At 45.7% G+C, this 23,944-nt stretch overlaps 1 protein-coding gene across 1 annotated transcript in view; it reads left to right on the top strand.

The window, feature by feature from the left end:
- Nucleotides 1-16,506: 16,506 nt before the first annotated feature.
- The window catches only part of LOC134611179 (cytosolic phospholipase A2 gamma-like), a 122,913-nt gene continuing 115,475 nt past the window's right edge, over nucleotides 16,507-23,944 (top strand). The window contains exons 1-4 of the mRNA XM_063454803.1: nucleotides 16,507-16,637; nucleotides 18,254-18,452; nucleotides 19,196-19,313; nucleotides 19,406-19,546. Of these exons, the coding sequence (XP_063310873.1) occupies nucleotides 16,546-16,637; nucleotides 18,254-18,452; nucleotides 19,196-19,313; nucleotides 19,406-19,546 (550 nt within the window). The 5' untranslated portion in view covers nucleotides 16,507-16,545. The remainder of the gene's footprint in view (nucleotides 16,638-18,253; nucleotides 18,453-19,195; nucleotides 19,314-19,405; nucleotides 19,547-23,944) is intronic.

Genomic DNA, 23,944 nt, shown 5'->3' with positions numbered 1-23,944 from the left:
GGCAAATGGGGGAAAGGCGTAAGCGCCCCTGGGTGGCCATGGTTGGAGAAAGGCGTCTACTGCTTTGCTCTCCGGGTCTGGTAGCCAGCTGAAGTACTCGTCCGTCTGCCTGTTGTTCCGAGATGCGAAGAGGTCCAGGTGGAGGGGGCCTCTCCTGACCAAGAGGCGATGGAAGATTGTAGGATCCAGTCTCCAGTCGCTGCTGTCCCGCCAATGGCGAGAGAACCAGTCCGCTGTCAGGTTCGTTTCGCCCGGGAGATATTCTGCCATGAGGGAGATTTTCCGGGGAAGGCAAAACTCGAATATTTCTTTCGTAATCTCTGAAAGGAGTCTGGACCGGGCCCCTCCTAGTCTGTTGATGTAACGGACCGCTGACACATTGTCCATCCGGAGGAGGATGCAGCAGTTGGTCCGGTTTCTCGCTAGGCTGCGAATTGCAAACGACCCCGCTAGAAGTTCTAGGCAGTTGATGTGAAGTTTGAGTTCTTGGGAGGTCCAAGTGCCTCCCGTCGAACTGCCTTCGCAGGTGGCGCCCCATCCCCAGAGGCTGGCGTCTGATTCCAGGACCATGTCGGGCGTGTTTCCGAAGATGGCTCGGCCATTCCACGCTTCCATGCTGTCCAGCCACCATCCCAGTTCTTCTTTGACTTCCTCCGTCACCGGAACCGTTTGGTCGTACGAGGGGTTCTGGCGGAGAAAGGAAGCCTTCAAGCGCTGCATCGCTCTGTAGTGGAGTGGACCCGGGAATATCGCCTCGATGGATGCGGATAGCAAGCCCACGATCCGAGCCAGGTTGCGGAGTGGAATGGAGTGGCTGCGAATGGCTCTGCGTATTTCCTTCTTGATGGCTGTGATCTTTGAGGTTGGGAGCCGTAGAGTGCTGGTCTTGGAATCTATTTCGAAGCCCAGGAATTGTATCTTCTGGGCTGGGGATACTTCCGATTTTTGAAAGTTCACCACGAAACCTAGGGACGTGAGGAGTCGGGTGGTATATTGTGTGTGTTGCGTTAGACTGTACCTGTCTGAGGAAAACAGTAGCAGGTCGTCCAGGTAAATAATGCACCGAATTCCTTGAGTGCGTAGTCGAGACACTACTGGCTTCAGGAGTTTGGTGAAGCACCATGGTGCTGAGCTGAGGCCGAAGGGGAGGCATGTAAACTGCCAGGGGCGGCCTTGCCATCGGAATCTGAGGAACTGTCGGCAGGATGTGTGGACGGGTACCGATAGGTAGGCGTCCTTGAGGTCCAGTCTTGTGAACCAGTCCCCTTCTTGGAGCAGATCTCTTAGGAGATGGATGCCTTCCATCTTGAAATGTCTGTATGTTACGAAAGAATTGAGCTTCCTTAGGTTTATAACCGGACGTAAGTCTCCAGATTTCTTTTTCACTAGGAAAATGTTGCTGAAGAAGCCGTTTTGGTCGTGAGCGGGTTCTATCGCTCCTTTGGCCCTGAGTTCCCGTAGTTCGCCATCGATTAGAAGGCGATCTTCTTTGGAGCACTGAATGGGGTACGGAGGGGCGGTCTGGGACGGGGTTTCCACAAAATCTATGATGTAGCCTTGGACCGTCTGGAGGATCCATGCGTCCGTGGAGATGGCTGTCCAGTTCTGAAAAGACAGAGCGATACGACCTGCAGTATACGGGGTTAGTGGACATTGAGGCATGATGATGCTTACCTGTGGGGAAGCGTGCTCTGCCACGGCTACGAGGTCCTCTGCCTCTGTCTGCTCCACGGGTGTAGGAGAAGGGCTGCCTGAAACCCACTTCCGGGTAGAAGGGTTGGGGTCTGTGTGAGCGGGGGCCAGAGGGCCAAAAACGGCTGGCTGCTCGGCCCCTGTAGCGGCCAGCCCGTCCAAAAACACCCCGATTGGGGTAGCCCCTGAATACTCGCTTCATTGAAGTTTGAGCCTTATTGAGCGAGGTGAAAATGTTTACGTGCTTATTAAGCTCTTTGAGGAAGGCTTCCCCAAACAATTTGCCCTGTGCAAGCGGTCCCAACTCCTTGGTGCCCAATTCCACCAGCTTTCCGTCAATACGGAGCAGCGCTGCTTTTCGCCTCTCAGAGGAGAGGGCTACGTTGGTGTTGCCAACAAAACAAAAGCACCTCTGTGCCCATTCTCTTATATCGTGTGCCCACTCTTTAACCATACTGGCATCAAATTCGTCAGCCCTTGTAAAAGCATCGTCCGCCAAAAACATGATGCGGGAAAGTGGGCCAATAGAGTCTAGGAGTTTGTCTTGAACTCCGTGAAAGCCCTTCTCCACTCCTCTCCTGGGGTCGCGGCCACCCCTAGACATGAATGTGTTCATGACCTGGTCGAATTCGGGGGTTTGGGCCACGTTGTCGGGAAGGGAAGGGCGAGGGCATTCCGAACGTAGTCGGTTGCGCACCGTTTTGTCCAGGGGTTTGCGGAGCCAACGGTGCATAAATTTGGAAAGGTGGTCGGGGGGGGTCCAGTCCCCCGAACGCGGGTGCCGTATGTTGCGGGGGTCGAATAGACGTTGCCCCGTGGGGTCCAGAATGGCTTCCCCTTCTTCTTGGCCCGGTGTGGGGTCGTCCGGCAGTTGGATGTCGTCCAAAAAGGTGCCTTTTAGGAGACCCGTATGGGATCCCGTGTCCGAACCCCAGTCGTTATCTGGATCGGAATCTGCGGCCTGCCACTCATCTAACACAGCCATGGAGCGTGTTTGTTCTACCCCCTCGTCCGAGGAGTAATGGGCGGGGGTGGGTGGTGCTGGCCTGTGGCGTTTGGCAGGTGCCTTGCCTTTGCCCAGGTTATCATTCCTTTCCTTGCCCTTCCAGTGGCGTTTGCTGGGCCGAGAGTCGGCCTGGGCATGGGATTCTGAAGCCTCAGAATCATAGTCATGGGCTTGGGCTGTTGTGACTTTTTTAGTTTGATCGGCAGTCGCCGTCATAACCCTGGATAATGCTTTCTCCATAGAGGCGGAGATGGCTTCCGCAATCATGGTTTGGAAGTCTGCAGGGTTTTGAGGTGTATCCATGGTAATAGGAGTTGGGCCGCTGTAATAGCTTGAGGCACAGAAAAAGTTGGGCTAGGGGTCTGTCCCAGTTAGTGATAAAAAGGAGGGGGGTACCTGCAGTACCCAGTTAACCCCAGCAGGGTAGGTATAGGTATATATATATAAACCGTGAAAGGTAGGGGGGGCGGAGCCGACCGCGAGCCGAGCTGGACGTGCACTAGCTGAGCTCTGCAGGAGACCGCGGGCAATCCACGACCATCGGGCACACAGAGCAACATGGGACACCCCAAAAAAGGTACCACACCTGCCCAAGCCTCCCACAGACAATCCGCTGTCAAAACGGGCGCCCTGAATAAATTTTTTAAAGAAAATCCGGCGCAAAACGCAGCCGACGAGATAGGCCCCAAAATGGCGGCGGAAGCTCTACACGAGCACCCCTCATCCTCACCCCCACTAAGCCCAGCCATCTCGGACAGTGCCTCCACAAACATAGATGCTGACCTGAGAGCCATACTCAGCAATCTGCCAACTAAACAAGACATAGCAGCCTTGATCCAGAAAATGGAATCCTCCTTTCAAAATAAATTAGACAACATGGCGGCGGAAGTTAAAGTGGTAGAGGAACGTATAGAATCACTGGAAGATAATCAGGACCACACACTCACACAAGTTAAACAGGTCCAACAGGCACTAGAAGCACAAAATACGCAATCAGCGTTAATGTACAGAGCTATTGATGACCTGGACAATAGGGGGCGACGTAACAACCTAAGGCTGAAGGGCATGCCAGAAATAGAAGGGGAAAACCTCCCTAAAACACTCCAAGAATTATTCAACTACCTACTGCACAAAGATCCAGCGGAACATATCCTCTTTGACAGAGCCCATAGAGCACTTAAGCCAAGAGGTCCGGCCTCAGACGCCCCGAGAGACATAATCTGTCGCCTACACTATTATGGGGTGAAAGAAGACATCCTCCGCGAACTCAGAAAAACGACTCAACCGCTACTGTTCATGGGGGCCCAAATACAAATTTACCCGGACCTCTCCTGGATGACTCTGCAAGCAAGACGAACACTTAAACCCCTGACAGATATCCTGCGTACTAGGAACATCAGGTACAGATGGGGTTTCCCCCTCTCCCTAACAGCCACCCATAACGGGACCTCCGCTACTGTAACCACTTCAGAGGACATTGCCACGTTCACTTCTACCTTAAATCTCCCGGATGTACAAATACCAGACTGGTACGGCCCGATTCAAGCTCCTCATAATTATCCACGTCCTCAGAGATCAAGATGGCAAACCCCGCCAAAAAGGCGTCGCAACGACAACCAACCTCATCTCCGAAACACGCAAAGGCAACAGGTTGAACCACACCGATTCTGAAACCTGAGACGGAAACACGACATAGAAAAGAACTGAAAACCACATAAATTGCCAGAAAAGCGTCTTTATTCACAGGTTATCACACTCTTAAGAGCCTGCTCAAGACTACTCACAAAGGGACTGAGACACTGATTTCCCACAAGACATGGCTACATCAGCCTCTCCTTCGAACAGCAAGTCTCCCGCCCAATTAGACCTCACGAGCCTAATATGAAGCCCCGACTCCTGGAAAACGCCTGATCCACAGGAAGCCTGGACTTAAGACATGGCAGCTCTTCGTCAATGTCTTATATCAAGCCGGAGAAGGGACATCGGTGCGATCCCAGTGACTTTTACCATAAAGCTGAGTTTGACACCACAGATCTTGTCACACACACCTGAAGGGCTCCAAATACCCACGAACTTATCTGACCAAGGAGCATACGTACTTGATGTCTACCTAAAGGTTCAGGGTTCTGTTGTTATGCAAACCACTAGATAAACCTACTGTGTTCTTCTGCTCCCTTTCCTGTCCTTTCTCCCGGCCCTATGGGCCGCGGGCCTGCTCTCCCTCCTTCCTCTTTCCTTGCTCTTTTTACCCTTCACACCTCTCCAGTACAATATTTAGACATGTATTTGGGGATGTCGGGAGGGGGGAGGGTGGGGGGCGGTGGGGGGGGGGAGAGTCGGGTACCCTGAAAAGTCACCACCAAGAGAAAGCTTTTGAGAGTGTTGACCATAACCGAAGCCGCACACAACCTGACACATAACTGAGCCAGGAGACCCATTCATAACGAGCAAAGCTCACATGTGTCCCAATTCCTCACTAAAACTTAACGCCCGAAATCCACCTCCTCACATAAGTTAACAGGTGGATTGCCCGCCACCTCTCCTTATATCACTCAAAACAACTTAGATTTACCCCCCACCACAGACTGCGAGACACTCTGCAGCAGCATCACAAGCCCCAGCGGTGCCATATCTGTATCCCCGAGATCTCCCAATACCCTCGGGGAAAGCCACCGGCTAAAAGGGCCTACACACCCACAACACCTTCGCACTCTCAATTGCTAGCTCCAGAGTTTATTCAAAGTCTTTGTATATAGTTGGATTAATCCGTTTTTGATATTCTTTCTTTCTTTATTCTTTATTTTTTATTTTTTTCTCTGGTTGATATATTGTAATCTGCACTTAATACTCTCACTACTAGAGTCGATATCTCTCATATATTGTTTTCAGTGTATCCACTGTGCCTGCATTTACACTATCTAACACTCCTAGAAGCAGTGACTTCACCTAGACAACCGAACATGGCAACCATACGTATCACAACCCTAAACACGAGGGGGCTTAATTCACCAACCAAAAGATCCCTAGCTCTTCGAGAACTTCACACTCTCAGAACAGACATAGCATTCCTACAAGAAACGCATTTTAAAGCTAACTCAGCCCCAACCCTTCGCAATAAACACTACCCAACAGGATATTTTAGCAATTATGAAAGCTCCAAATCCAAAGGGGTAGCCATTCTGATAGGGAAACACGTACCCTTCACGTACCTATCACACCACTCAGTCTCAGAAGGTAGGCTTTTGATAGTCAAAGGTAAGATAGGGAACACCGTAGTGACACTTGCCAACCTATACCTTCCTAATAGCAAACAATGCAAACATACACGCAAATATCTGAACGCAGTAGACAAAACCACGGAAGGGATCCTTATACTGGGGGGTGACTTCAACATCTCACTAGATTCTGACTTAGACACAACTTCCAAGTCCACTAAATACAACGCAACCTCCAGATCTAGAATCGTTCAAATCCTTGACAATCGTCACCTTTTTGACTGTTGGCGAATAACACACCCCACCTCCCGGGACTACTCCTTCTTCTCAGCGGTTCAGCACACATACTCGAGACTAGACATGTTCTTCCTGCAACACAGACACCTACATCTCATACGTTCCTGCGAGTACGGCCCCATTACGTGGTCCGACCATGGTCCCCTATCTATGTCTATCCAGATACCTAACCTGTTCCCATCTAGATCACAATGGAAACTTAACGACTCATTACTCAACGACCCAATACATGTCGCCCAAATACAGGAGACGCTCAATAACTACTTTGAAGAGAACAGCACACCTTCGGTTTCACCCACAGTAATCTGGGAGGCCCATAAAGCCGTTGTACGGGGACACATAATTGCCCTTGCATCCAGGCACAAGAAAGCGAGGGAGGCCCAAATTACCTCTCTCACGGAGGACATTAGACGCTTAGAAAATGCTCACAAAAGGCACATGACCCTAGATACATATAAAGAACTCATAGACAAGCGCTCTACCCTCCAAACACTTCTGAACACGAAAATTCAACGGTCGCTCCTATATACTAGACACAAGTACTACACCCAAAGCGGAAAATGCGGCCGCATGTTGGCCAGGGCGATACAAAAAGAGAGGCAGCTAACGTACATAACCCACATAAAAAAATCCTCAGGGACAATAACCCACTTACTGCCAGACATAATGAGAGAATTCCACTCCTATTACTCAAACCTATATAACCTAAGATCCCAACCACCAGATCCGGAAGCCATCCAAAATTTCCTCGCAAAAAGACTAACCCAGACAATCCCTCCAAACGCTAGGCAAATACTAGACTCTCCACTCACATCAGAAGAAGTCTCCATGATTATAAGACAACTACCACTAGGAAAGAGTCCCGGGCCAGATGGCTTCACAGCCAAATACTTCAAAACTTTCTCCAAGACCTTGAACAAACCGTTCCTAGCGGCGTTCAATTCCTTAAACCATGGGCACACTCTGCCTCGAGAAACACTAGAAGCGCATATTACACTTATCCCCAAACCAGGCAAGGACCTAACGGAATGTGGCAGCTACAGGCCCATTTCACTAATAAATATTGACCTTAAAATTTTTACAAAGATACTAGCTGTCCGCCTCAAACCATACCTGCAGGGACTAGTTCACCCCGACCAAGCTGGGTTCGTGCCAGGGCGTGAAGCCAAAAATAATACCACCAAAGTGTTGAACCTTATATACCATGCACAGACGAAGGGGGACCCGAGCCTTATCCTCACAATCGACGCCGAAAAGGCGTTTGACAGGGTGGACTGGTCTCTGCTAACAGCCACAATGCAGGCCATGGGCTTCGGCCCCAATTGGCTGTCGTGGCTCTCAGCTATTTACTCTAAGCCGGGTGCAAAAATAAGGGTTAATGGCCAACTCTCAGACACAGTCCATATCTCTAATGGCACGAGACAAGGATGTCCTCTGTCCCCCCTGCTTTTCATCCTAACACTAGAACCCTTCCTTCAGGGGATCAGAAACAACCCGAATATCCAGGGCTTACACATAGCCGACCGGGAATACAAAGTCTCTGCCTTTGCAGATGATTTACTATACACGATAAAAAACCCAGAAACCTCACTACCCCACCTGTTGCAAGAGATCGATCTATATGGCCTAGTATCCAACTACAAAATAAATAGTAGCAAGAGTGAGATCCTCCCCTTGAACATTTCAAAGGGGTTGGAGACCAGACTTCAACAGACCTACCCATTCCACTGGCCACAGAATTCCGTAAGATACCTGGGAATACAATTGACGAACTCCTTACACAAAACATACGACCTCAACTTCCCCCCACTATTGGCCAACATTGACAGAGACCTAAGAACCTGGAACAAACCTCAATTCAGCTGGCTCTGCAGAGTACACATCTTGAAAATGGCCATCTTGCCGAAATTCCTTTACATTTTACAAACACTACCCATAAAGATCCCAACTTCATTCTTCAAGACAGTAAAGCACTGCCTCTCCAACTTTCTGTGGGCAGGAAAACACCCAAGGACTCAATACACAAACTTAACGAGACACAAAACACAAGGCGGCATGGGGGCACCAGATGTAGAGACATACCATAGGGCAGTCATCCTATCCCGTATCTACGATTGGACTAACAATTACAACCAGAAACAGTGGGTACAAATAGAAGCAACCAGCCTACAAGTCCACATTCGAATGCTACCATGGCATGCCTCAGGCCTGGAATTAGTACGCCCAAACCACAAAGACCATCCAACATTAATCCCTACACTAAGATACTGGAACAATATTAGGAAATCCGACCATGTTGCCCCGCATCCATCCCCACTGTACCCGATTACAGGAAACCCACACTTCAAACCAGGCATTCCACAGAATGCATACCGAGATTTCGGGAACCAACAGGAGCAACTACTCCTGAAAGACGTACTAAACAGTCAGGGAATGGTCCCTATTTCGGATCTAATCCCCTCGCCCACACACACACCAATGCAGGGTTACAAATACACACAACTCATGCACTTCCTACAAACTCAACCTACCCTCACACAAGGTAGCAGACCATTGACAGCATTCGAAGCTAGAACCTTTTTGGGGACTATGACAAAGAAACACATCACCGTGTTCTATAAATGTTTACAGACGGATCTCCACGCTAACCTCCCAGAATTCACAAAATCCTGGGAAAAAGACTTAAAGATCACAATCTCACCTGACGATTGGAGAACCATATTTAAAAATGCCTTTAAGTCCTCTAGCAACACTATAACCCAAGAGAGTAACTATAAGTGCATTTCTAGATGGCACTTCACCCCAACCAGAATATGCAAGTTCTTCCCGAACGCATCCAACCTATGCTGGAGATGCAAAACTGACGCAGGGACCCCGGGCCACATCTGGTGGCTTTGCAATGTAATACAATCATACTGGTGCAAAATAACCACCATAATAACACTTATTACGGGCTACGCAATCCCACAATCTCCTGAGGCCTTATTATTCATGCTCTTCCCCACCCCTCTACCAAAATCAATGCGTACCCTACTCTATCATCTGCTTACCGCAGCAAATAGTCTAATCCCCCTCAAATGGAAGCAAACCAAGCCCCCATCCATCAGGGAATGGATTACCAAAGTGGACACCTTTAGGCAAATGGAGGAGCTCTCACACTCCTTCTCTGGCACTTACGATGTGTTCACATATACCTGGGCATCCTGGGACAAGTATATTAAAGATTCTGAGGGTTCTCCACTCCACGATACTTAACCCTCTTGGGTTTTCTTTGAGCCATTCAGACGATTACCTAATATATACGTAACCACACCGTTACAAACTGCTTCTAATACCTCACTGAACTACTGTGTATTGTTCTCTAAGCTGACAACAATGTATTTTAGGAATTTGTCAAGCTAGGACTACCCTAAAGTTTGAAACTTCTGTACCACTCGTGCATACTGTAAAGTATTACATGTTATGAGATGTATGACTCCTATATCCTTTTCACATGATGTCAAGTGCAAAATTAAACAATAAAAGTTTAAAAAAAAAAAAAAAAAAAAAAAACCGTGAAAGGTAAAAAAGGCAAAACCCCAGCAGGGTGAGTATGACAATTCTGGCAGTAAAAAGCACCAGTTTCCCCAGCAGGGAATATTGGGATTTTCTTCTGGGCCACACCCAGGTATAAATGCTCAAATATATATAGGTGGCACGAAATCCACCTGATAGCAGCGGTATTAAATATAGGGCTTCACCCTGTAAGTGTGCAAAAGCACCAGTAGGCAGTAAGTATTTTCGATTATGGGGCCACACCCCAAGCACAGGTAAATAATTTGACTGACCTGGGGACCCCTGCCTGGTTGTGTCCGGTTACTGTGTGTACGGGCGCCGGAATGAGGAGACCGCAATGCTCCCAAGATGGCGGCCGTGGATCTCGCGAGGCGCGAGATCCAAGATGGCCGCCGGAGGAGCGGGAAAACGGTTTCCCGCCGTGCGGCTACAGTGAAAACGGCTGTGAAGCCGTGTGGAGGAAAAGGGGGGGTTGGAGGGTGAGCGTTACCCTCAGGGAAGTGAGAGACAGTCGGTCCGACGGCGGAGAAGCCGGCGGACCGAGAGGTGAAGAAAAGAAGAGAGACCCTGTGAAGAAAACAGGGAGGGGGAAAAGACTCCCCCAAGAGCGAAACCCCAAGGGGGCAGATGAAATAAAGGTAGAAAACAACAATAGTAGCAAATATAAAACTACATATATAAGATAAAATACAGTATAATATAAAAATTACATATACAATAGTGAAAAAAGGGAAGAGCCAAAAACTCTGACCTGTCTGCTGATGGAGCAGTAAAGAAAGAGGGGGAGGAGCCTCATTACTGTGAATACTATACCTCCTACTTTCTTTTGATTGGTTAATGTTTTCACCTTTTCTTTACTGCTATGTGAGTTAGTAAAGAGAGTTAATGCAAAATATGAAGCCTCCTGTCATGTGGTAAAATTAAAGACTTTGGCTCTATGGCAATTAAAATGTATTTGTGTGATCTGGGTGCCATTCACCTAATAATGTGCACCCAGACCTGAGCTATCTGGGGATATGTTACATGTCTGTGTTTTATGTATAAAATGTGTCTGTATGTATTTTAAAGTGATAGTCTGTTTCTGTGTCACCATGTGCATAATGGAGTCTGGCCTTTGTCTTAGGAGATAATTGAATTACTTCATTAATTATCTCCAGGGCAGGGAGGAGGAAACCAAGATGCATGGTGGGAAAGTATTGTGGCTGTGTGTACGAAAGTGATACATGTCTGTCTGCTGTTTCAGTCTTCCATCTGGTCCCCTAGGGGAGTGTCCACCAGGTGGGAGACCTGCATAAATACAGGGGCAGGTAGCCCTGAATAAACAGACCACTGCTTGACCCTCAACACGGAGCCTTGTCTCGTTCTTGGGGGGATTCACTGTATGCTGTTGGAGATTGATTGCTAAGGAGTGTAAGCTGATGTCTGCTTTTCCTATTCATCTGCTAGCAGCTATTTGTGAGGTTCCAGCTGGAGTGCTACCTTATTCACCTATATCCAGTTCGTGAGTTTTGGTGCTTTTACAGTAGCTGTGCCTTTTTGGGAAAAGGGGATTATCGCTTAAACTGGGTTTTATCCTCTTGTAAGTGAAACGGTCCGTAACAATTGGTGGCAAGCGGCGGGATCGTTCCTACAGCCAGAAGGACAGCTACAGAACACCATTGCTTTGGATTTTTACAATTTGAGGGCAACGCATGTCCCAGTACAGCGACCCTAAAAGCAACAGCATGGAACCAGCAGTGGAGTACGATGAGGGTGACATGGATGACCGGGAGGCATTAAGGAAAGGCATCTGGTACCAGGCACTGGACATTGTGGAATACCAACGAGGTGAGAGACTTCCCAAGGAAGATCAGCGTTTGCAGGAGCGACTAGCCCTGCGGATGCCCTTCCTGGGAGAGCAGCCCAGGGAGGAATGGGTAAAAGAATTGGAGCTCCGGGTGTGGCAGGAGATGTGGCTGGAGGATGCCTACCAGGCGCTTTGGTGGTATGTTGCACAGCACCTGCCCTGGACAGCCGAGCATGACAAGCCAGAGGGAGAGGAGTTTGATGGTCCTGGCTTGTTATGGGAGTCTTTCTCAGAGCCTGAATTTGGGAGCCCCACACAAGCCCGGTTCAGTGATCTCTTTGAGTGGAGGGAGAGCAGGTATGACTGGGACGACACTCATGAAATTGAGCAAGACCTGGTCCACCTAGTAACCCGAGAGATGGAGCTGGAACAGGACTACCAAAATCTGTTCCACTCCAGTGAGAAGGCTCAACAGGGAAGCGCAGACTCAGATCCAGACCCCTTCAGCTGGGAAGATATTGTACAATTTTACTGGGAAGAACCCCAGGTGGCCAGTGGAGATGGGACCGAGGTCTCTCCACCGAGCCTGCAGGGAATTGGGAGCCCAGTCTCCATTCCCCAGCGGCAGTGTAAAGTGCAGGGAGAGGAGAGCAGTATCCTCCCTCCCCAGCGGCAGGCTGAGTTACAGGGGGCAGAGGTAGTTGTTCCTGCCCCCCAGCAGCAGAGTGATATGCCAGGAGGGCAATGTGAAGTGCAGGGAGAGGAGAGCAGCGTCCTCCCTCCCCAGCGGCAGGCTGAGTTACAGGGGGCAGAGGTAGTTGTTCCTGCCCCCCAGCAGCAGAGTGATATGCCAGGAGGGCAATGTGAAGTGCAGGGAGAGGAGAGCAGTGGCCTCCCTCCCCAGTGGCAGGCTGAGTTACAGGGGGCAGAGGTAGTTGTTCCTGCCCCCCAGCAGCAGAGTGATGTGCCAGGAGGGCAATGTGGAATACAGGGAGAGGAGAGCAGCGTCCTCCCTCCCCAGCGGCAGCGTGAGTTTTCGGGAATTGGGAGCCCAGTCTCCATTCTCCAGCGGCAGAGTATCCAGCAGGGAATAGAGAGCCCTGTCTCCTTTCCCCAGCGGCAGGACTCTGTATTGGGAGGAGAGACAGTCGGTCTCCCTCCGCAAAGACTAGGAATATGTATGGGAGAGGAGCTTGTTACCACCTCTCCCCAGCGGCGGATCATTAATGGGCAGAGTGTTCTATCGGGAGAGGAGCTTGTTACCCCCTCTCCCCAGCGGCAGCTTAATGTACCAGGGGGAGACTGTAAACCCCCCACCAGTGCAGATGGGACCGTGGTCTCTGCACTTACCACACAGGGGGTAGGGATGGTCGGTCCTACCCCCCCCACGACAGAGCTATGCAACTAAGGGGGAGACAGCCCGTCTCCAGCAACCAGGCTCCAACCAGACTACTCCGGGGGTAGTGCTGGCACCAGGACAGAGTACCGCTGGTCTCTGCCCACTCAGCAACCCACCAAGGCAGCCTACCAGTCCCCTACACAGCCGTGGTGAGGCATCTGGACATGGACAAACTTCTCCTCTACCCAGGTGTAGTAACTATTTATTGTGGGTGGGCTGTACTGTTTTTTTTGCTTTGTGGGTGGGTTGCTGGACTAACAAGGGCACTGACCGGCAGGAGGTCAGGTACCCTGTTAGTCTTTTTGGAAAGGGGGAGAGATGTGACGAAACCAATCTCGCCACATTGTATTGGAGGAGCCTGGTTGCCCGCCTGCTGCCTCTGGACTATGGACCGGCAGCTAAAGGGTTAATTTTACTGTGCAGAAGGATTTATTTCTCCCTTTCTGCACAGCAGTTCGGTAGATTTCATCTAGATTTCATCTACCGAACAAACAGCCGTTCACCAACCTCCCCAGAGCCGTGGGAAGCCGGCCGGCGCTGTTAATTGGCCACCCAGAAGCTGGAGTGTGCTGCCAATTTACCTCCCTGAAGCTGCGGTTAATTGCCTGTTAACTGTGTGGCCGCTGTTACACTTAGCGGCCGCTAGGTGGCGCTGTTCTGGAGCTCCCCGGGCAGCCAACACTTTTCTGCCCGGCTTTCATGCACCAAAATCGGACACTTTTACGTGCAGGCACCGCTGAACCTCCAGCCCCTGGTTCTCATTCGTATGAATTTGGTGAATGCAGGGAAATTCGGTAGTTTGTTTTATGTGAACTGTAGTAACCCAGATAGCCTGCCATGGAGCCTGTTCGTATAATTAAAGACTTTGGCTCTATGGCAATTAAAATGTATTTGTGTGATCTGGGTGCCATTCACCTAATAATGTGCACCCAGACCTGAGCTATCTGGGGATATGTTACATGTCTGTGTTTTATGTATAAAATGTGTCTGTATGTATTTTAAAGTAATAGTCTGTTTCTGTGTCACCATGTGCATAATGGAGTCTGGCCTTTGTCTTAGGGGATAATTGAATTACTTCATTAATTATCTCCAGGGCAGGGAGGAGGAAACCAAGATGCATGGTGGGAAAGTATTGTGGCTGTGTGTACGAAAGTGATACATGTCTGTCTGCTGTTTCAGTCTTCCATCTGGTCCCCTAGGGGAGTGTCCACCAGGTGGGAGACCTGCATAAATACAGGGGCAGGTAGCCCTGAATAAACAGACCACTGCTTGACCCTCAACACGGAGCCTTGTCTCGTTCTTGGGGGGATTCACTGTATGCTGTTGGAGATTGATTGCTAAGGAGTGTAAGTTGATGTCTGCTTTTCCTATTCATCTGCTAGCAGCTATTTGTGAGGTTCCAGCTGGAGTGCTACCTTATTCACCTATATCCAGTTCGTGAGTTTTGGTGCTTTTACAGTAGCTGTGCCTTTTTGGGAAAAGGGGATTATCGCTTAAACTGGGTTTTATCCTCTTGTAAGTGAAATGGTCCGTAACAAAGACAATAGTAGTGGGGTATCTAATGCCCCATTCCCCCACCCACGGGTGGGGACCCTAAATAACCAAAAGGGGAGGGACCTAATGTTCCCCCTTGGCCCCGCACACATGAGCGGCAAGTAGGGGCCCTAAAAGACAATAGTGGGGGGAACCTACTGTTCCGGCCCCCACCCATGAGCAGGGTGGGGTCCCTAAAAGACAAGAGGGGGAGGACCTATTGTTCCCACACCCATGAGCAGTGGAGGGGGGCCCTAAATGGCAATGGGGGGCACCTATTGTCCCCCCCAGCCCCACCTATGAGCAACGAGTGGGGGCCCTAAACTACAATGGGACGAGGATCAATTGTCCCCTCCCCCAGACCCCAGTCATGAGCGGTAGGTGGGGTCTCTAAAAGACAATGGTGGAAGACCTATTGTTGTCGCCCCCCTGGCCCCCACCCATGAGCGGCGGGTGGGGATCCTAAATGACAAAAGAGGGGGAGGCTATTGTCCCACCCCTGCCCCATCTATGAGTGGTGGGTGGGGGCCCTAAAAGACAATAGTGGTGGGGAACCTAATGTCCCATCCCCCACCCATGAGTGTTGGGTGGGGACCCTAAATAACCAAAAGGGGGGATGACCTAATGTCCCCCACGACCCCCACCCATGAGCCGTGGGTGGGGGCCCTAAAAGACAAGAGGGGGAGGACCTTTTGTTCCCACACCCATGAGCGGTGCGTCGGGCCCCTAAATGACAATGGGGGAGGACCTATTGTCCCCCCTGATCCTATCAATGAGCGGCAGGTGGGGCCCTAAAAGACAAGAGGGAGGAGGATCTATTGTTCCCACACCCATGAGCGTTGGGAAGGGGCCCTATATGACAATAGGAAGTACCTATTGCCCCTCCCATCCCCACCCATAAGCAGCGGGTGGGGGCCCTAAAAACAATAGGGGGAGGAAGAGAAGAGGAAGCCAGTGGGATAAATGTAAGTTCAGCATGACAGTGTTGTTTTAAGTGCATGAGCCAGCCACAAAAGTCCTGGTATCAGGCCCAGACCTGATTGAAGGCAGGTGGTCACCTTATCGAAGACATAAGGCACCGAATAGGAACCGAATAGGCCCAGTGGGGATTGTAGGGTTGTCCTTGATGGTTTCAAGGTCCAGTGTGGTCTGGGGTACAGGCTACTTGGGAACTCCAATTCAGACCATAGCAGGTAGCAGGATTTAGGCTGAGTTGCCAATCTCTCACATAAGTGACTAGCTTCATCTGAGTTCGGCCGTGTAGATTTATGTTCAGAAAGGAGATGTCACCTGCTCTGCCATCGCCTTTAAGTTCTTTTCATCTTGAACACTGCGTTCCTGTGATGGGAGCTTGGAGGTGATGCCATCGGTTCCAAAAGTTACAAATATGCTGTCCAGTTTGGACTCAATGTCAGGCTTCTTGTTAAAGCAGTTAGGGGAACACGTCATCCGCCATGATATGTGTATCAGCAGTCTGCTTGCTTGCCCTCATCTGCTGTGTTCAACATAGCCAGGTTGCTTTCCAAGATCACCCTCCCACCCCTCCAGTCCAGTGGGGGGTAGGAGGTTAGTGGATCCACACTGCCGATGCAAGAAAGAGGAGAATGGCCACCTCTCCCCGGCTCCATCACCAGCGTATTACAGAAAGTCACCACGGGCTTATAGTTGTGACTCTGCTAAGGTGTCCGGAGGTTCACCTGGGTTTTTCTACAGCTTGGGCAGTGCCTATACAGGCTCAGTATCTATGAATATTCAGACGAGTTATCAGGAGCCCCTGCAACATGCATCTGTTCAGTTTGTAGGTCAGGCCCCGTCCCCTGGTAAACAAAATTCTGACAATCCAAACTACCACATATAATTTGTTTTTTTTTTTTTTTGCCCAAAGTGGTTCCATATTGAAGGTTTGACTGAAATGCTGTAAACATACCTATATTTATTATAACCATAAAATGGTGTGGCATTTTATATATTTAATTTATTTTATTTGTTAATTTGATTATGTTTTCTGTAGGACGATGTACCAGTTGTTGCTGTTCTTGGATCTGGCGGTGGTCTGCGTGCTATGATTGGTTTCTTGGGTGTGCTTTCAGAACTAGCTAATCAAGATATTCTAGATACAGTCACATACATTTGTGGTACTTCTGGATCTACATGGTATGTAATAATTAACTGATAATATTTTTAATATTAGAGTATTATAATCCTTGTTAGGAATAGTGATCGCAGAAAGTTATATTTCAATTTTGCCTGCCAGCCCGTTGTACAGATTTTTTGAAAGAGGTTTTCTGTTAATTATTTTAAACCAAATATATACATATCTATAATTACAGATATTTTCCAATGGCTGGCCCTCATTGTCTCCCAAATCTTTCACCACGTTGCACATCTCCCTCCAAATCAATATCCACAAACAAGGAAAGATCAGTCACTGGATTTTTTTCAAGAAATAAAAAAACTGTTTTATTTAGACAGCATCACAGTAATAGATAACAATAGCAATAGTAGTATAACTGTGATGTTGTATGAACAATTTAGCTTTTTGATTTCTTTGAAAAACTCTAGCTCTTCTTGTTTGAGGATATTATTATAGATAGATATAATATATAATTGTGACAAAAGCAACTTAGCCACTGTTTTACTGTTTTTTTGAGGGGCCTGTTTGCCAGCCTCCCACCCTGGGACTATGGGCCCTGTGATAACCCATGTTCAAAAGTACTGTTTCTGCCCCTTGGACTTTTAACTGGAACAGATTCAAACATGTGGTAGTGGCCGTCTTAAATTGTCCAGCAGTGTTTTGTCGTCGAGTGTATGGAACTGTTTTGGGCATGGGACCATGTGCACGGTGGGGCAAAATTAAGACTTCCAGGAAATTCCTGAACCCCTGAACCGATCTGGGTGATTTCTGGATATGTTGTTCACCCAGATCAGGGCTATCAGGGGATATGTTGTATTTTGGGGTACTTTTTGGGGTTTGTAAAAATGTATGTTTTTTCTGTTTAGAGTTCATTGAGTTAGCCCATTTTCTTTGTTAATTGTATCACAGGCAGAGGGGAGGAATTGTGTACACTGTAGGGGAGTGTCTGCATGTAAGACTCTGTTTTAATTGGTTTGTTAATTCTGTGTCCTGTGCCCCACAAGGTTCACCTGGGCGTCAACCTTGTGGGGAAAAACTATATAAAAACTCAAGCTGTTCAATAAACCTTCACACCTTCTTACCCTCAACTTGCAGCCTCATCTTGTGTTGTAGGGTATTGCCATATCACACTGGGGATTGCTATACTCTGTATACTCCCCTGGATGCTAATCACTAGCTCTTCTAAGAGCTGTTCCTGCTTCACTCTATGAAGGAAGAGAGGTTCACCCACTGGAGCCTGGAGCCTTGTCGTAGGCCCTGGGTGGGTAGGAGACGGCGAGCCGCCAACCAAGCTGTGGCGGTTCGTGGGGTCTGCAGTTCTTATGGTGTCTGGTGCGGTGCTGATGGTCCTTGGTAAGCACTAGGAGTATTGATTGACGGAGGGTCCGTTCAATAAGAAATTAATATCTATTTAATCTTAAATGCCTGATACTTGGTAAAAGCAGGAATGGCATTTTCATGATATTTTTTCATGCCTATATTATATAAATACTCCCTTACTTTAGTGATATTATATGAAAGGTATGGGCTGTTAGCTACAGAGTGAAACTTCGTAGAAAAGTTAGGCAGGGAAGACATATGTAAGATTCATAGATTTTCCACACAAACCACATACTTATTTCACTTATCTTTCAAGGTGCATGACATCACTCTATAATCATGACAATTGGTCAGCAAGCATGGGAGAAATGGAACGTAACATTTGCGAGAAACTCAGCAAGCATGAGTGGGACTGCACAAAATCATGGGAGAAGTTTGAACAAATAATGAGACAGGATACTGCATCATTAACTGCTTTTTGGGCGTATGTGGTCATTCAAATGATGACTAAAGACGTGAGTATATTCTTCAATATCACATTTTAAAAACTCCCGCATTAGTCAACACTAACAAATTTGAAAGAAAACTGGCGTCATTTTTATTATTAAAATAAAATATTGTATACAGTCTATTACAACCTCTGTGCACCTTATATGAATACACATACATATGACAAAACAACTATTTTCAGTGAATCTCTTGGCTCTTTGTCAGTAGCCAACTTTAAGCCCTCTTTTGGTAGGAAGCTTAGCTTATCAAACTAAAATCCATGCAATTAATGGAGACATAGCTTATGTTCATGGATCCTGATGTCATTTGCAAGCACAAGATATATATATATATATATATATATATTTAAAATTTTGGTAAAATTCCACACCACCAAATTATGCATGTTCTTAGCAGATATGTGGTGCTTCTGAACAAATAAGTAAAAAAAAGACAACCCATAATTGCCAGGAGATAAGGAGATAATAAAAATATATAATTGTGCTTTTTTTTTATGTAATAATGTTGATGGTGATGAACGCATGTCCCTTTGAGCTATGTAACTATATAATAATGCAAACTGAGGCTATATTGCATGCAGTCTAATCCATTTAGTAATAATGAAAAATGATGCCTGAAACATAATATAAAAATAATGACATCACATCTGAACATGGCATACTGAAAATTAAAATATTTCAAATTGTGTTGTCTTTGAGATAATTTACGTGTTAAATACGTTTGTTTTAAACCTGTTCTCCTCCTCCAGATTAATGAGATGAAACTTTCAGATCACCGTACTTCCTGTGAGACTGGCACAAATCCATATCCAATATATGCGGCTGTGGAAAAAGAAAATGTGGATAATGGCATTCCGCATAAACCAGGTGCAGATCAACACAATATCCAGCAAAAGTTGAAAATGCAGATATTTCCATGTCTCCTGTCTTTTTACTAAGAAAAACCAATGTTATTTCAGGAACCTGGTTTGAGTTCACTCCACATAAAGCTGGCTTTCCAGCATATAGACATTTTGTGGACACAAAGTTGCTAGGAAGCCAATTTGAAGAAGGCAAGCCAGTGAAGATCACACCTGAACGAGAACTCTGTTTTCTGCAAGGTAAGTTGGAATGCAAAATGTTATTGTTCACTTATATTATAAATAATAATACCTGTCATATTGTATTTTCAACCAAGCTTTAATGTAATAAACACATACAGCATAGAAAGGGATTTTACTTATTGGAAATGCATCATAGAATTGCACATTGTAAAGCAGAAGAGCTGAACTGTAAAAATTCCTAAATACATATAAAAGAAACATTCCTGAAAATCATCCCCAGATGGTATATGGTCCCCACTAAATTCTGCAAATTTCAAACAAATTCCTCCAACGTATGTTGGCGATGTAATAGGGAACTAGGTTCACTGAAACATACTCGGTGGGACTGCACTGGCCTGGACATCCTTAAGTTGGGAGTTTCTAAACTTATCTCTGACTTAAAATTAGATATCACCTTGTCCCCAGAAATATTTTTATTTCATCTAGATATGCCAAAAATGGCTAAACCATCTTTATATCTAATTATCCACGTTTTAATCGCAGTTAAACTGTGTATGGCTAGAAATTGGAGACATACCGAATCTCCATCCTTAATAGAGATAAAAGCTTAAATCCAATATCAAGGTGTAATGGAAAAGGATGTCTATTTTAAAGATAACAATATTGATACCTATAACAAAATATGGAAAAATTGGTTTGATTATTATAAAGAATAGATTCTCCAAATAAATAAAACCCTAGCAAGACTATATTTAGCTATATTCACTTAGCAAAATACTATCAATATTATCCCGAAAATGGTTCTTGATTGATTCAATATTAAGAAACTATATTGGAGCTCCCCATCCTCTTTAATCTCCATAGGTGTCCTTACATTGTATGTTTTATGTGATATTTATGTAATATGTTGTGTAAGATACACCTCGTTGAAGACAGTATTTTGGATAAGTAATTTATTCCTAGACAATATTAACTTGTAGATACTCAAATCTAATGACTATCCATTTAACAATGGACTTGAATGGTAACGCAATGGAATAATCCAATTTACCATATTGTATGAAATAATGTAAAAATGCTGTTGAACTTAATTTTCTGTAAAATGACAATAAAGAATATTTGGAAAAAAAATAAATAAAAATACCTACGTCAGTGTGTGCAGCACCTACGTTCAGTGTCTCCACATCCTGCATGGAGATGCTGAGTGTTCCCCAAGGCTTGGAGAAAAGGGAAGTTAAAAACCTTTTTACTCCATTCTGAGGGGGATCAAAGACTTAAACAGGAACTCCAGCACTATAATAGTTTAACCCCCCAGTGACCAGACGTTTTCAATTTTCTTATCGTTAAGGACCAGGGCTGTTTTTAAATTTCTGCCGTGTTTGTGTTTAGCTGTAATTTTCCTCTTACTCATTTACTGTACCCACACATATTATATACAGTTATTCTCGCCAGTAAATGGTATTTCTAAAGATACCATTATTTTCATCATATCATATAATTTACTATTAACAATTATAAAATATGATGATTTAAAAAAAAAAAAAAACCACTTTTTCTAACTTTGACCGCCAAAATCTGTTACGCATCTACAACCGCCAAAAAACACCTGTGCTAAATGGTTTCTAAATTTTTTCCTTAGCTTAGAAATACCCAACGTGGTGCAACGTGGTGAAATGTTAACATGTTCTTAGCTTTTTTTTTTTTGCAAGTTATAGGGCTATAAGTACAAGTAGGACATTGCTGTTTCAAAATATATATTTTTTAAATGTATCAATAGTGACATTGTAACGCTGTTATCTGTCATAAATCTCTGAATCATTAGTTTGTTTTTTTTTAAAGTAGACTACCTACCCAGGGTATTCAGTATGAGGTATGTCCAGTCTTTTTAGTAGTTACTTAATCACAAACACTGGCCAAGTTAGCATTTATATTTGTTTGTGTGTTAAAAATGTGTTTGTGACTAAGTGGTTATTAAAAAAGACTGAACATACCCCATTTGCAATACTTTTGGCTGTCTTCTTTTGCAAATGGTATGCTATCATGGGGGCAGTGGCGTACACACAATCCCTGGGACCCCGGAGTGAAACAGATTCTTGGTCCACCCTCCCTCTACACCTCCCCCCAAACCTCGACAGACACACACACACACATACAGACATACATACACACACATAGACACATACAGAGAAGACAGATACATACAGACACACAGACCAACACACACATACATACATACAGACCGACACACACAGGCACAGACAGGCACACACACATACAAACAGACAGGCACACACACACACACACATACATACAAAGACACATACATACAAACAGACACACACAGACATACACACATACATATACACACACATACATACAAAGACACATACATACACACACAAGACACACATACAAAGACACAGACAGACAGACACACACACAAACAAACACACACACAAAATATTTTAGTCACCCTCCTGTTTCCTACCTTTTAGGTGCAGCTCTGTGTGATCACATCACAGGGGGCCTGGTCGCGCTGTTAAAGTGCCCAGCGCCTCCTTACAATCCACCCGGTGGACCCCTTGGATGGCGGCACCGGCAGTTTGCCGCACCGGCCGGGGCCGCAAATGGTGATGGCGGGTTCCCAGTCGCAGGGGTCACAGCTGCGACCGGGCCCGTCACTCCAGGGGGCCCGGCCGCAGCTGTGACCCCTGCGACCGCGGTATGTATGCAGCTGCATGGGGGTAATTCTTATTCCTGGATTACCATACACTCTCAAAGGCAACATAACCAACCTGGACAATTTTAATGTGAAAAAATGGCAAATCAAGCCTTATGTTTGACCCTGTAACTTTCAAAAACACTACAAAACCCGTGCATGGGGTGTACAGTTATACTCGGGAGACTTCGCTGAACACAAATATTATGTGTATATATATATATATCATATATATACAAGAACGAACAAGCAATATAGGCGCTAAAGTGTAAAATATTAGTGCAAAATATTAAAAATAAAGGTAGAGCAGCACCTAAAAGTGTGCAAGCTCAAAAGACACCGTACAAAAAGTATGAATAGTAAAAATAGAAAGGTGCGCTGTACCTTTAAAAAATTTAAAGTGCAAATAAGTGCATCAAAATTGTGCAAATAAGGAGTGTCTGTCCAATGTAGTTACACTCTATATGACAAATGTGCAAAATTGCAAGTGAAAAGTGAGCACAAAATTGAAAAAAATAAAATAACTTACAATCAATAATATTCGGTTTTCCAATTAGGAGATTGGTACATAAAAGGAAAGATATAAAATCACATAGCATAATATTGTATAAGACTGAAATAAACAACAAAAAAAGGGGTAATAAAACTCACAAGGGAGGAGCAGTAAAAGTCTGCTCCAACTTCTTCAGCATATCGTCCACATCATGGGACTTGGTGGTAGTAAAACAGCAGGACGCCAGCTAGATAAGACGAACTTTATTTCTTCCAATTTAAAAAGGCTCCCTCTCCCACATAGAAGGCCAGTGTCCAATAAAATATTGTGCAGAGATGAACACTCCAAAACGTTTTCGGCACTTTGCAAGGCACTTCCGGGTTCAGAGCTCCGTACAGTCACGTGATAGCGTGATGACGTCAGGAACGTGATGACGCGTTTCGCCCAATCGGCTTCCTCAGATCACGTCCTAGTATAGCTGGTCCTGGCTTATAAAGCCCATATAGTGGGCGTGGAGTCAGTAAATGATAGCCCAAGGTAATAGACAAACGGGGTGAGTCTACTAAATGTCCAAATAGTAAAGTCCCATATATTCTCCAAAAACAAGGTGGGAAATAAGGCAAACATGGATACACTAATAGTTTTAAGAATATTCAAAGTATATAAATGTCCCAATATATATTTTTACAACCATAAATGGAATTATATACACATGTTTGGATATACTATTATTTAAAAAGAGATACTGGATATATACAGAATATATATAGGTAACAACTTACTAGCAAAAGGAGGTGAACAATAATAATAATAATCTCAAGTTAGGATATATCTAAAAATCACAAGTATGGATATGTCTACAGATACATATAAGTGACCCAATGTATAATACAACCATAGATAAAAAAGGCATAGACAAATTATGGTATAAAGAGAAGGTAACTAAAAAGTAACCTACTAAAAAAGGAGGAAAAAGGAGGAAAATAATTAATCTCAGATAAAAACCTTAAATCGAGGTATATCTAAAAATACATTTAAAATTCATGAAATAAAATTATACAGATCAAATTCAATGTTTAGGCCTTTAGGTTCAAGAGTATCAAGTGTGTGAACCCATTTCATCTCTTCTTTCCCTATCTGTTGGATAAAATTGCCTCCTCGCCATGATTTTTTGACAATTTGGATTCCTAAGAATGTAAGGATCTTTGTTGTGGTATTTTTTAAAATGAGCGGACACACTGTG

Source organism: Pelobates fuscus, chromosome 5, assembly GCF_036172605.1.
Source record: "Pelobates fuscus isolate aPelFus1 chromosome 5, aPelFus1.pri, whole genome shotgun sequence".
Taxonomy (NCBI): domain Eukaryota; kingdom Metazoa; phylum Chordata; class Amphibia; order Anura; family Pelobatidae; genus Pelobates; species Pelobates fuscus.
The sequence above is the reverse complement of the archived record's forward strand: the minus strand, read 5'-3'. Positions and strand labels throughout refer to the sequence as shown.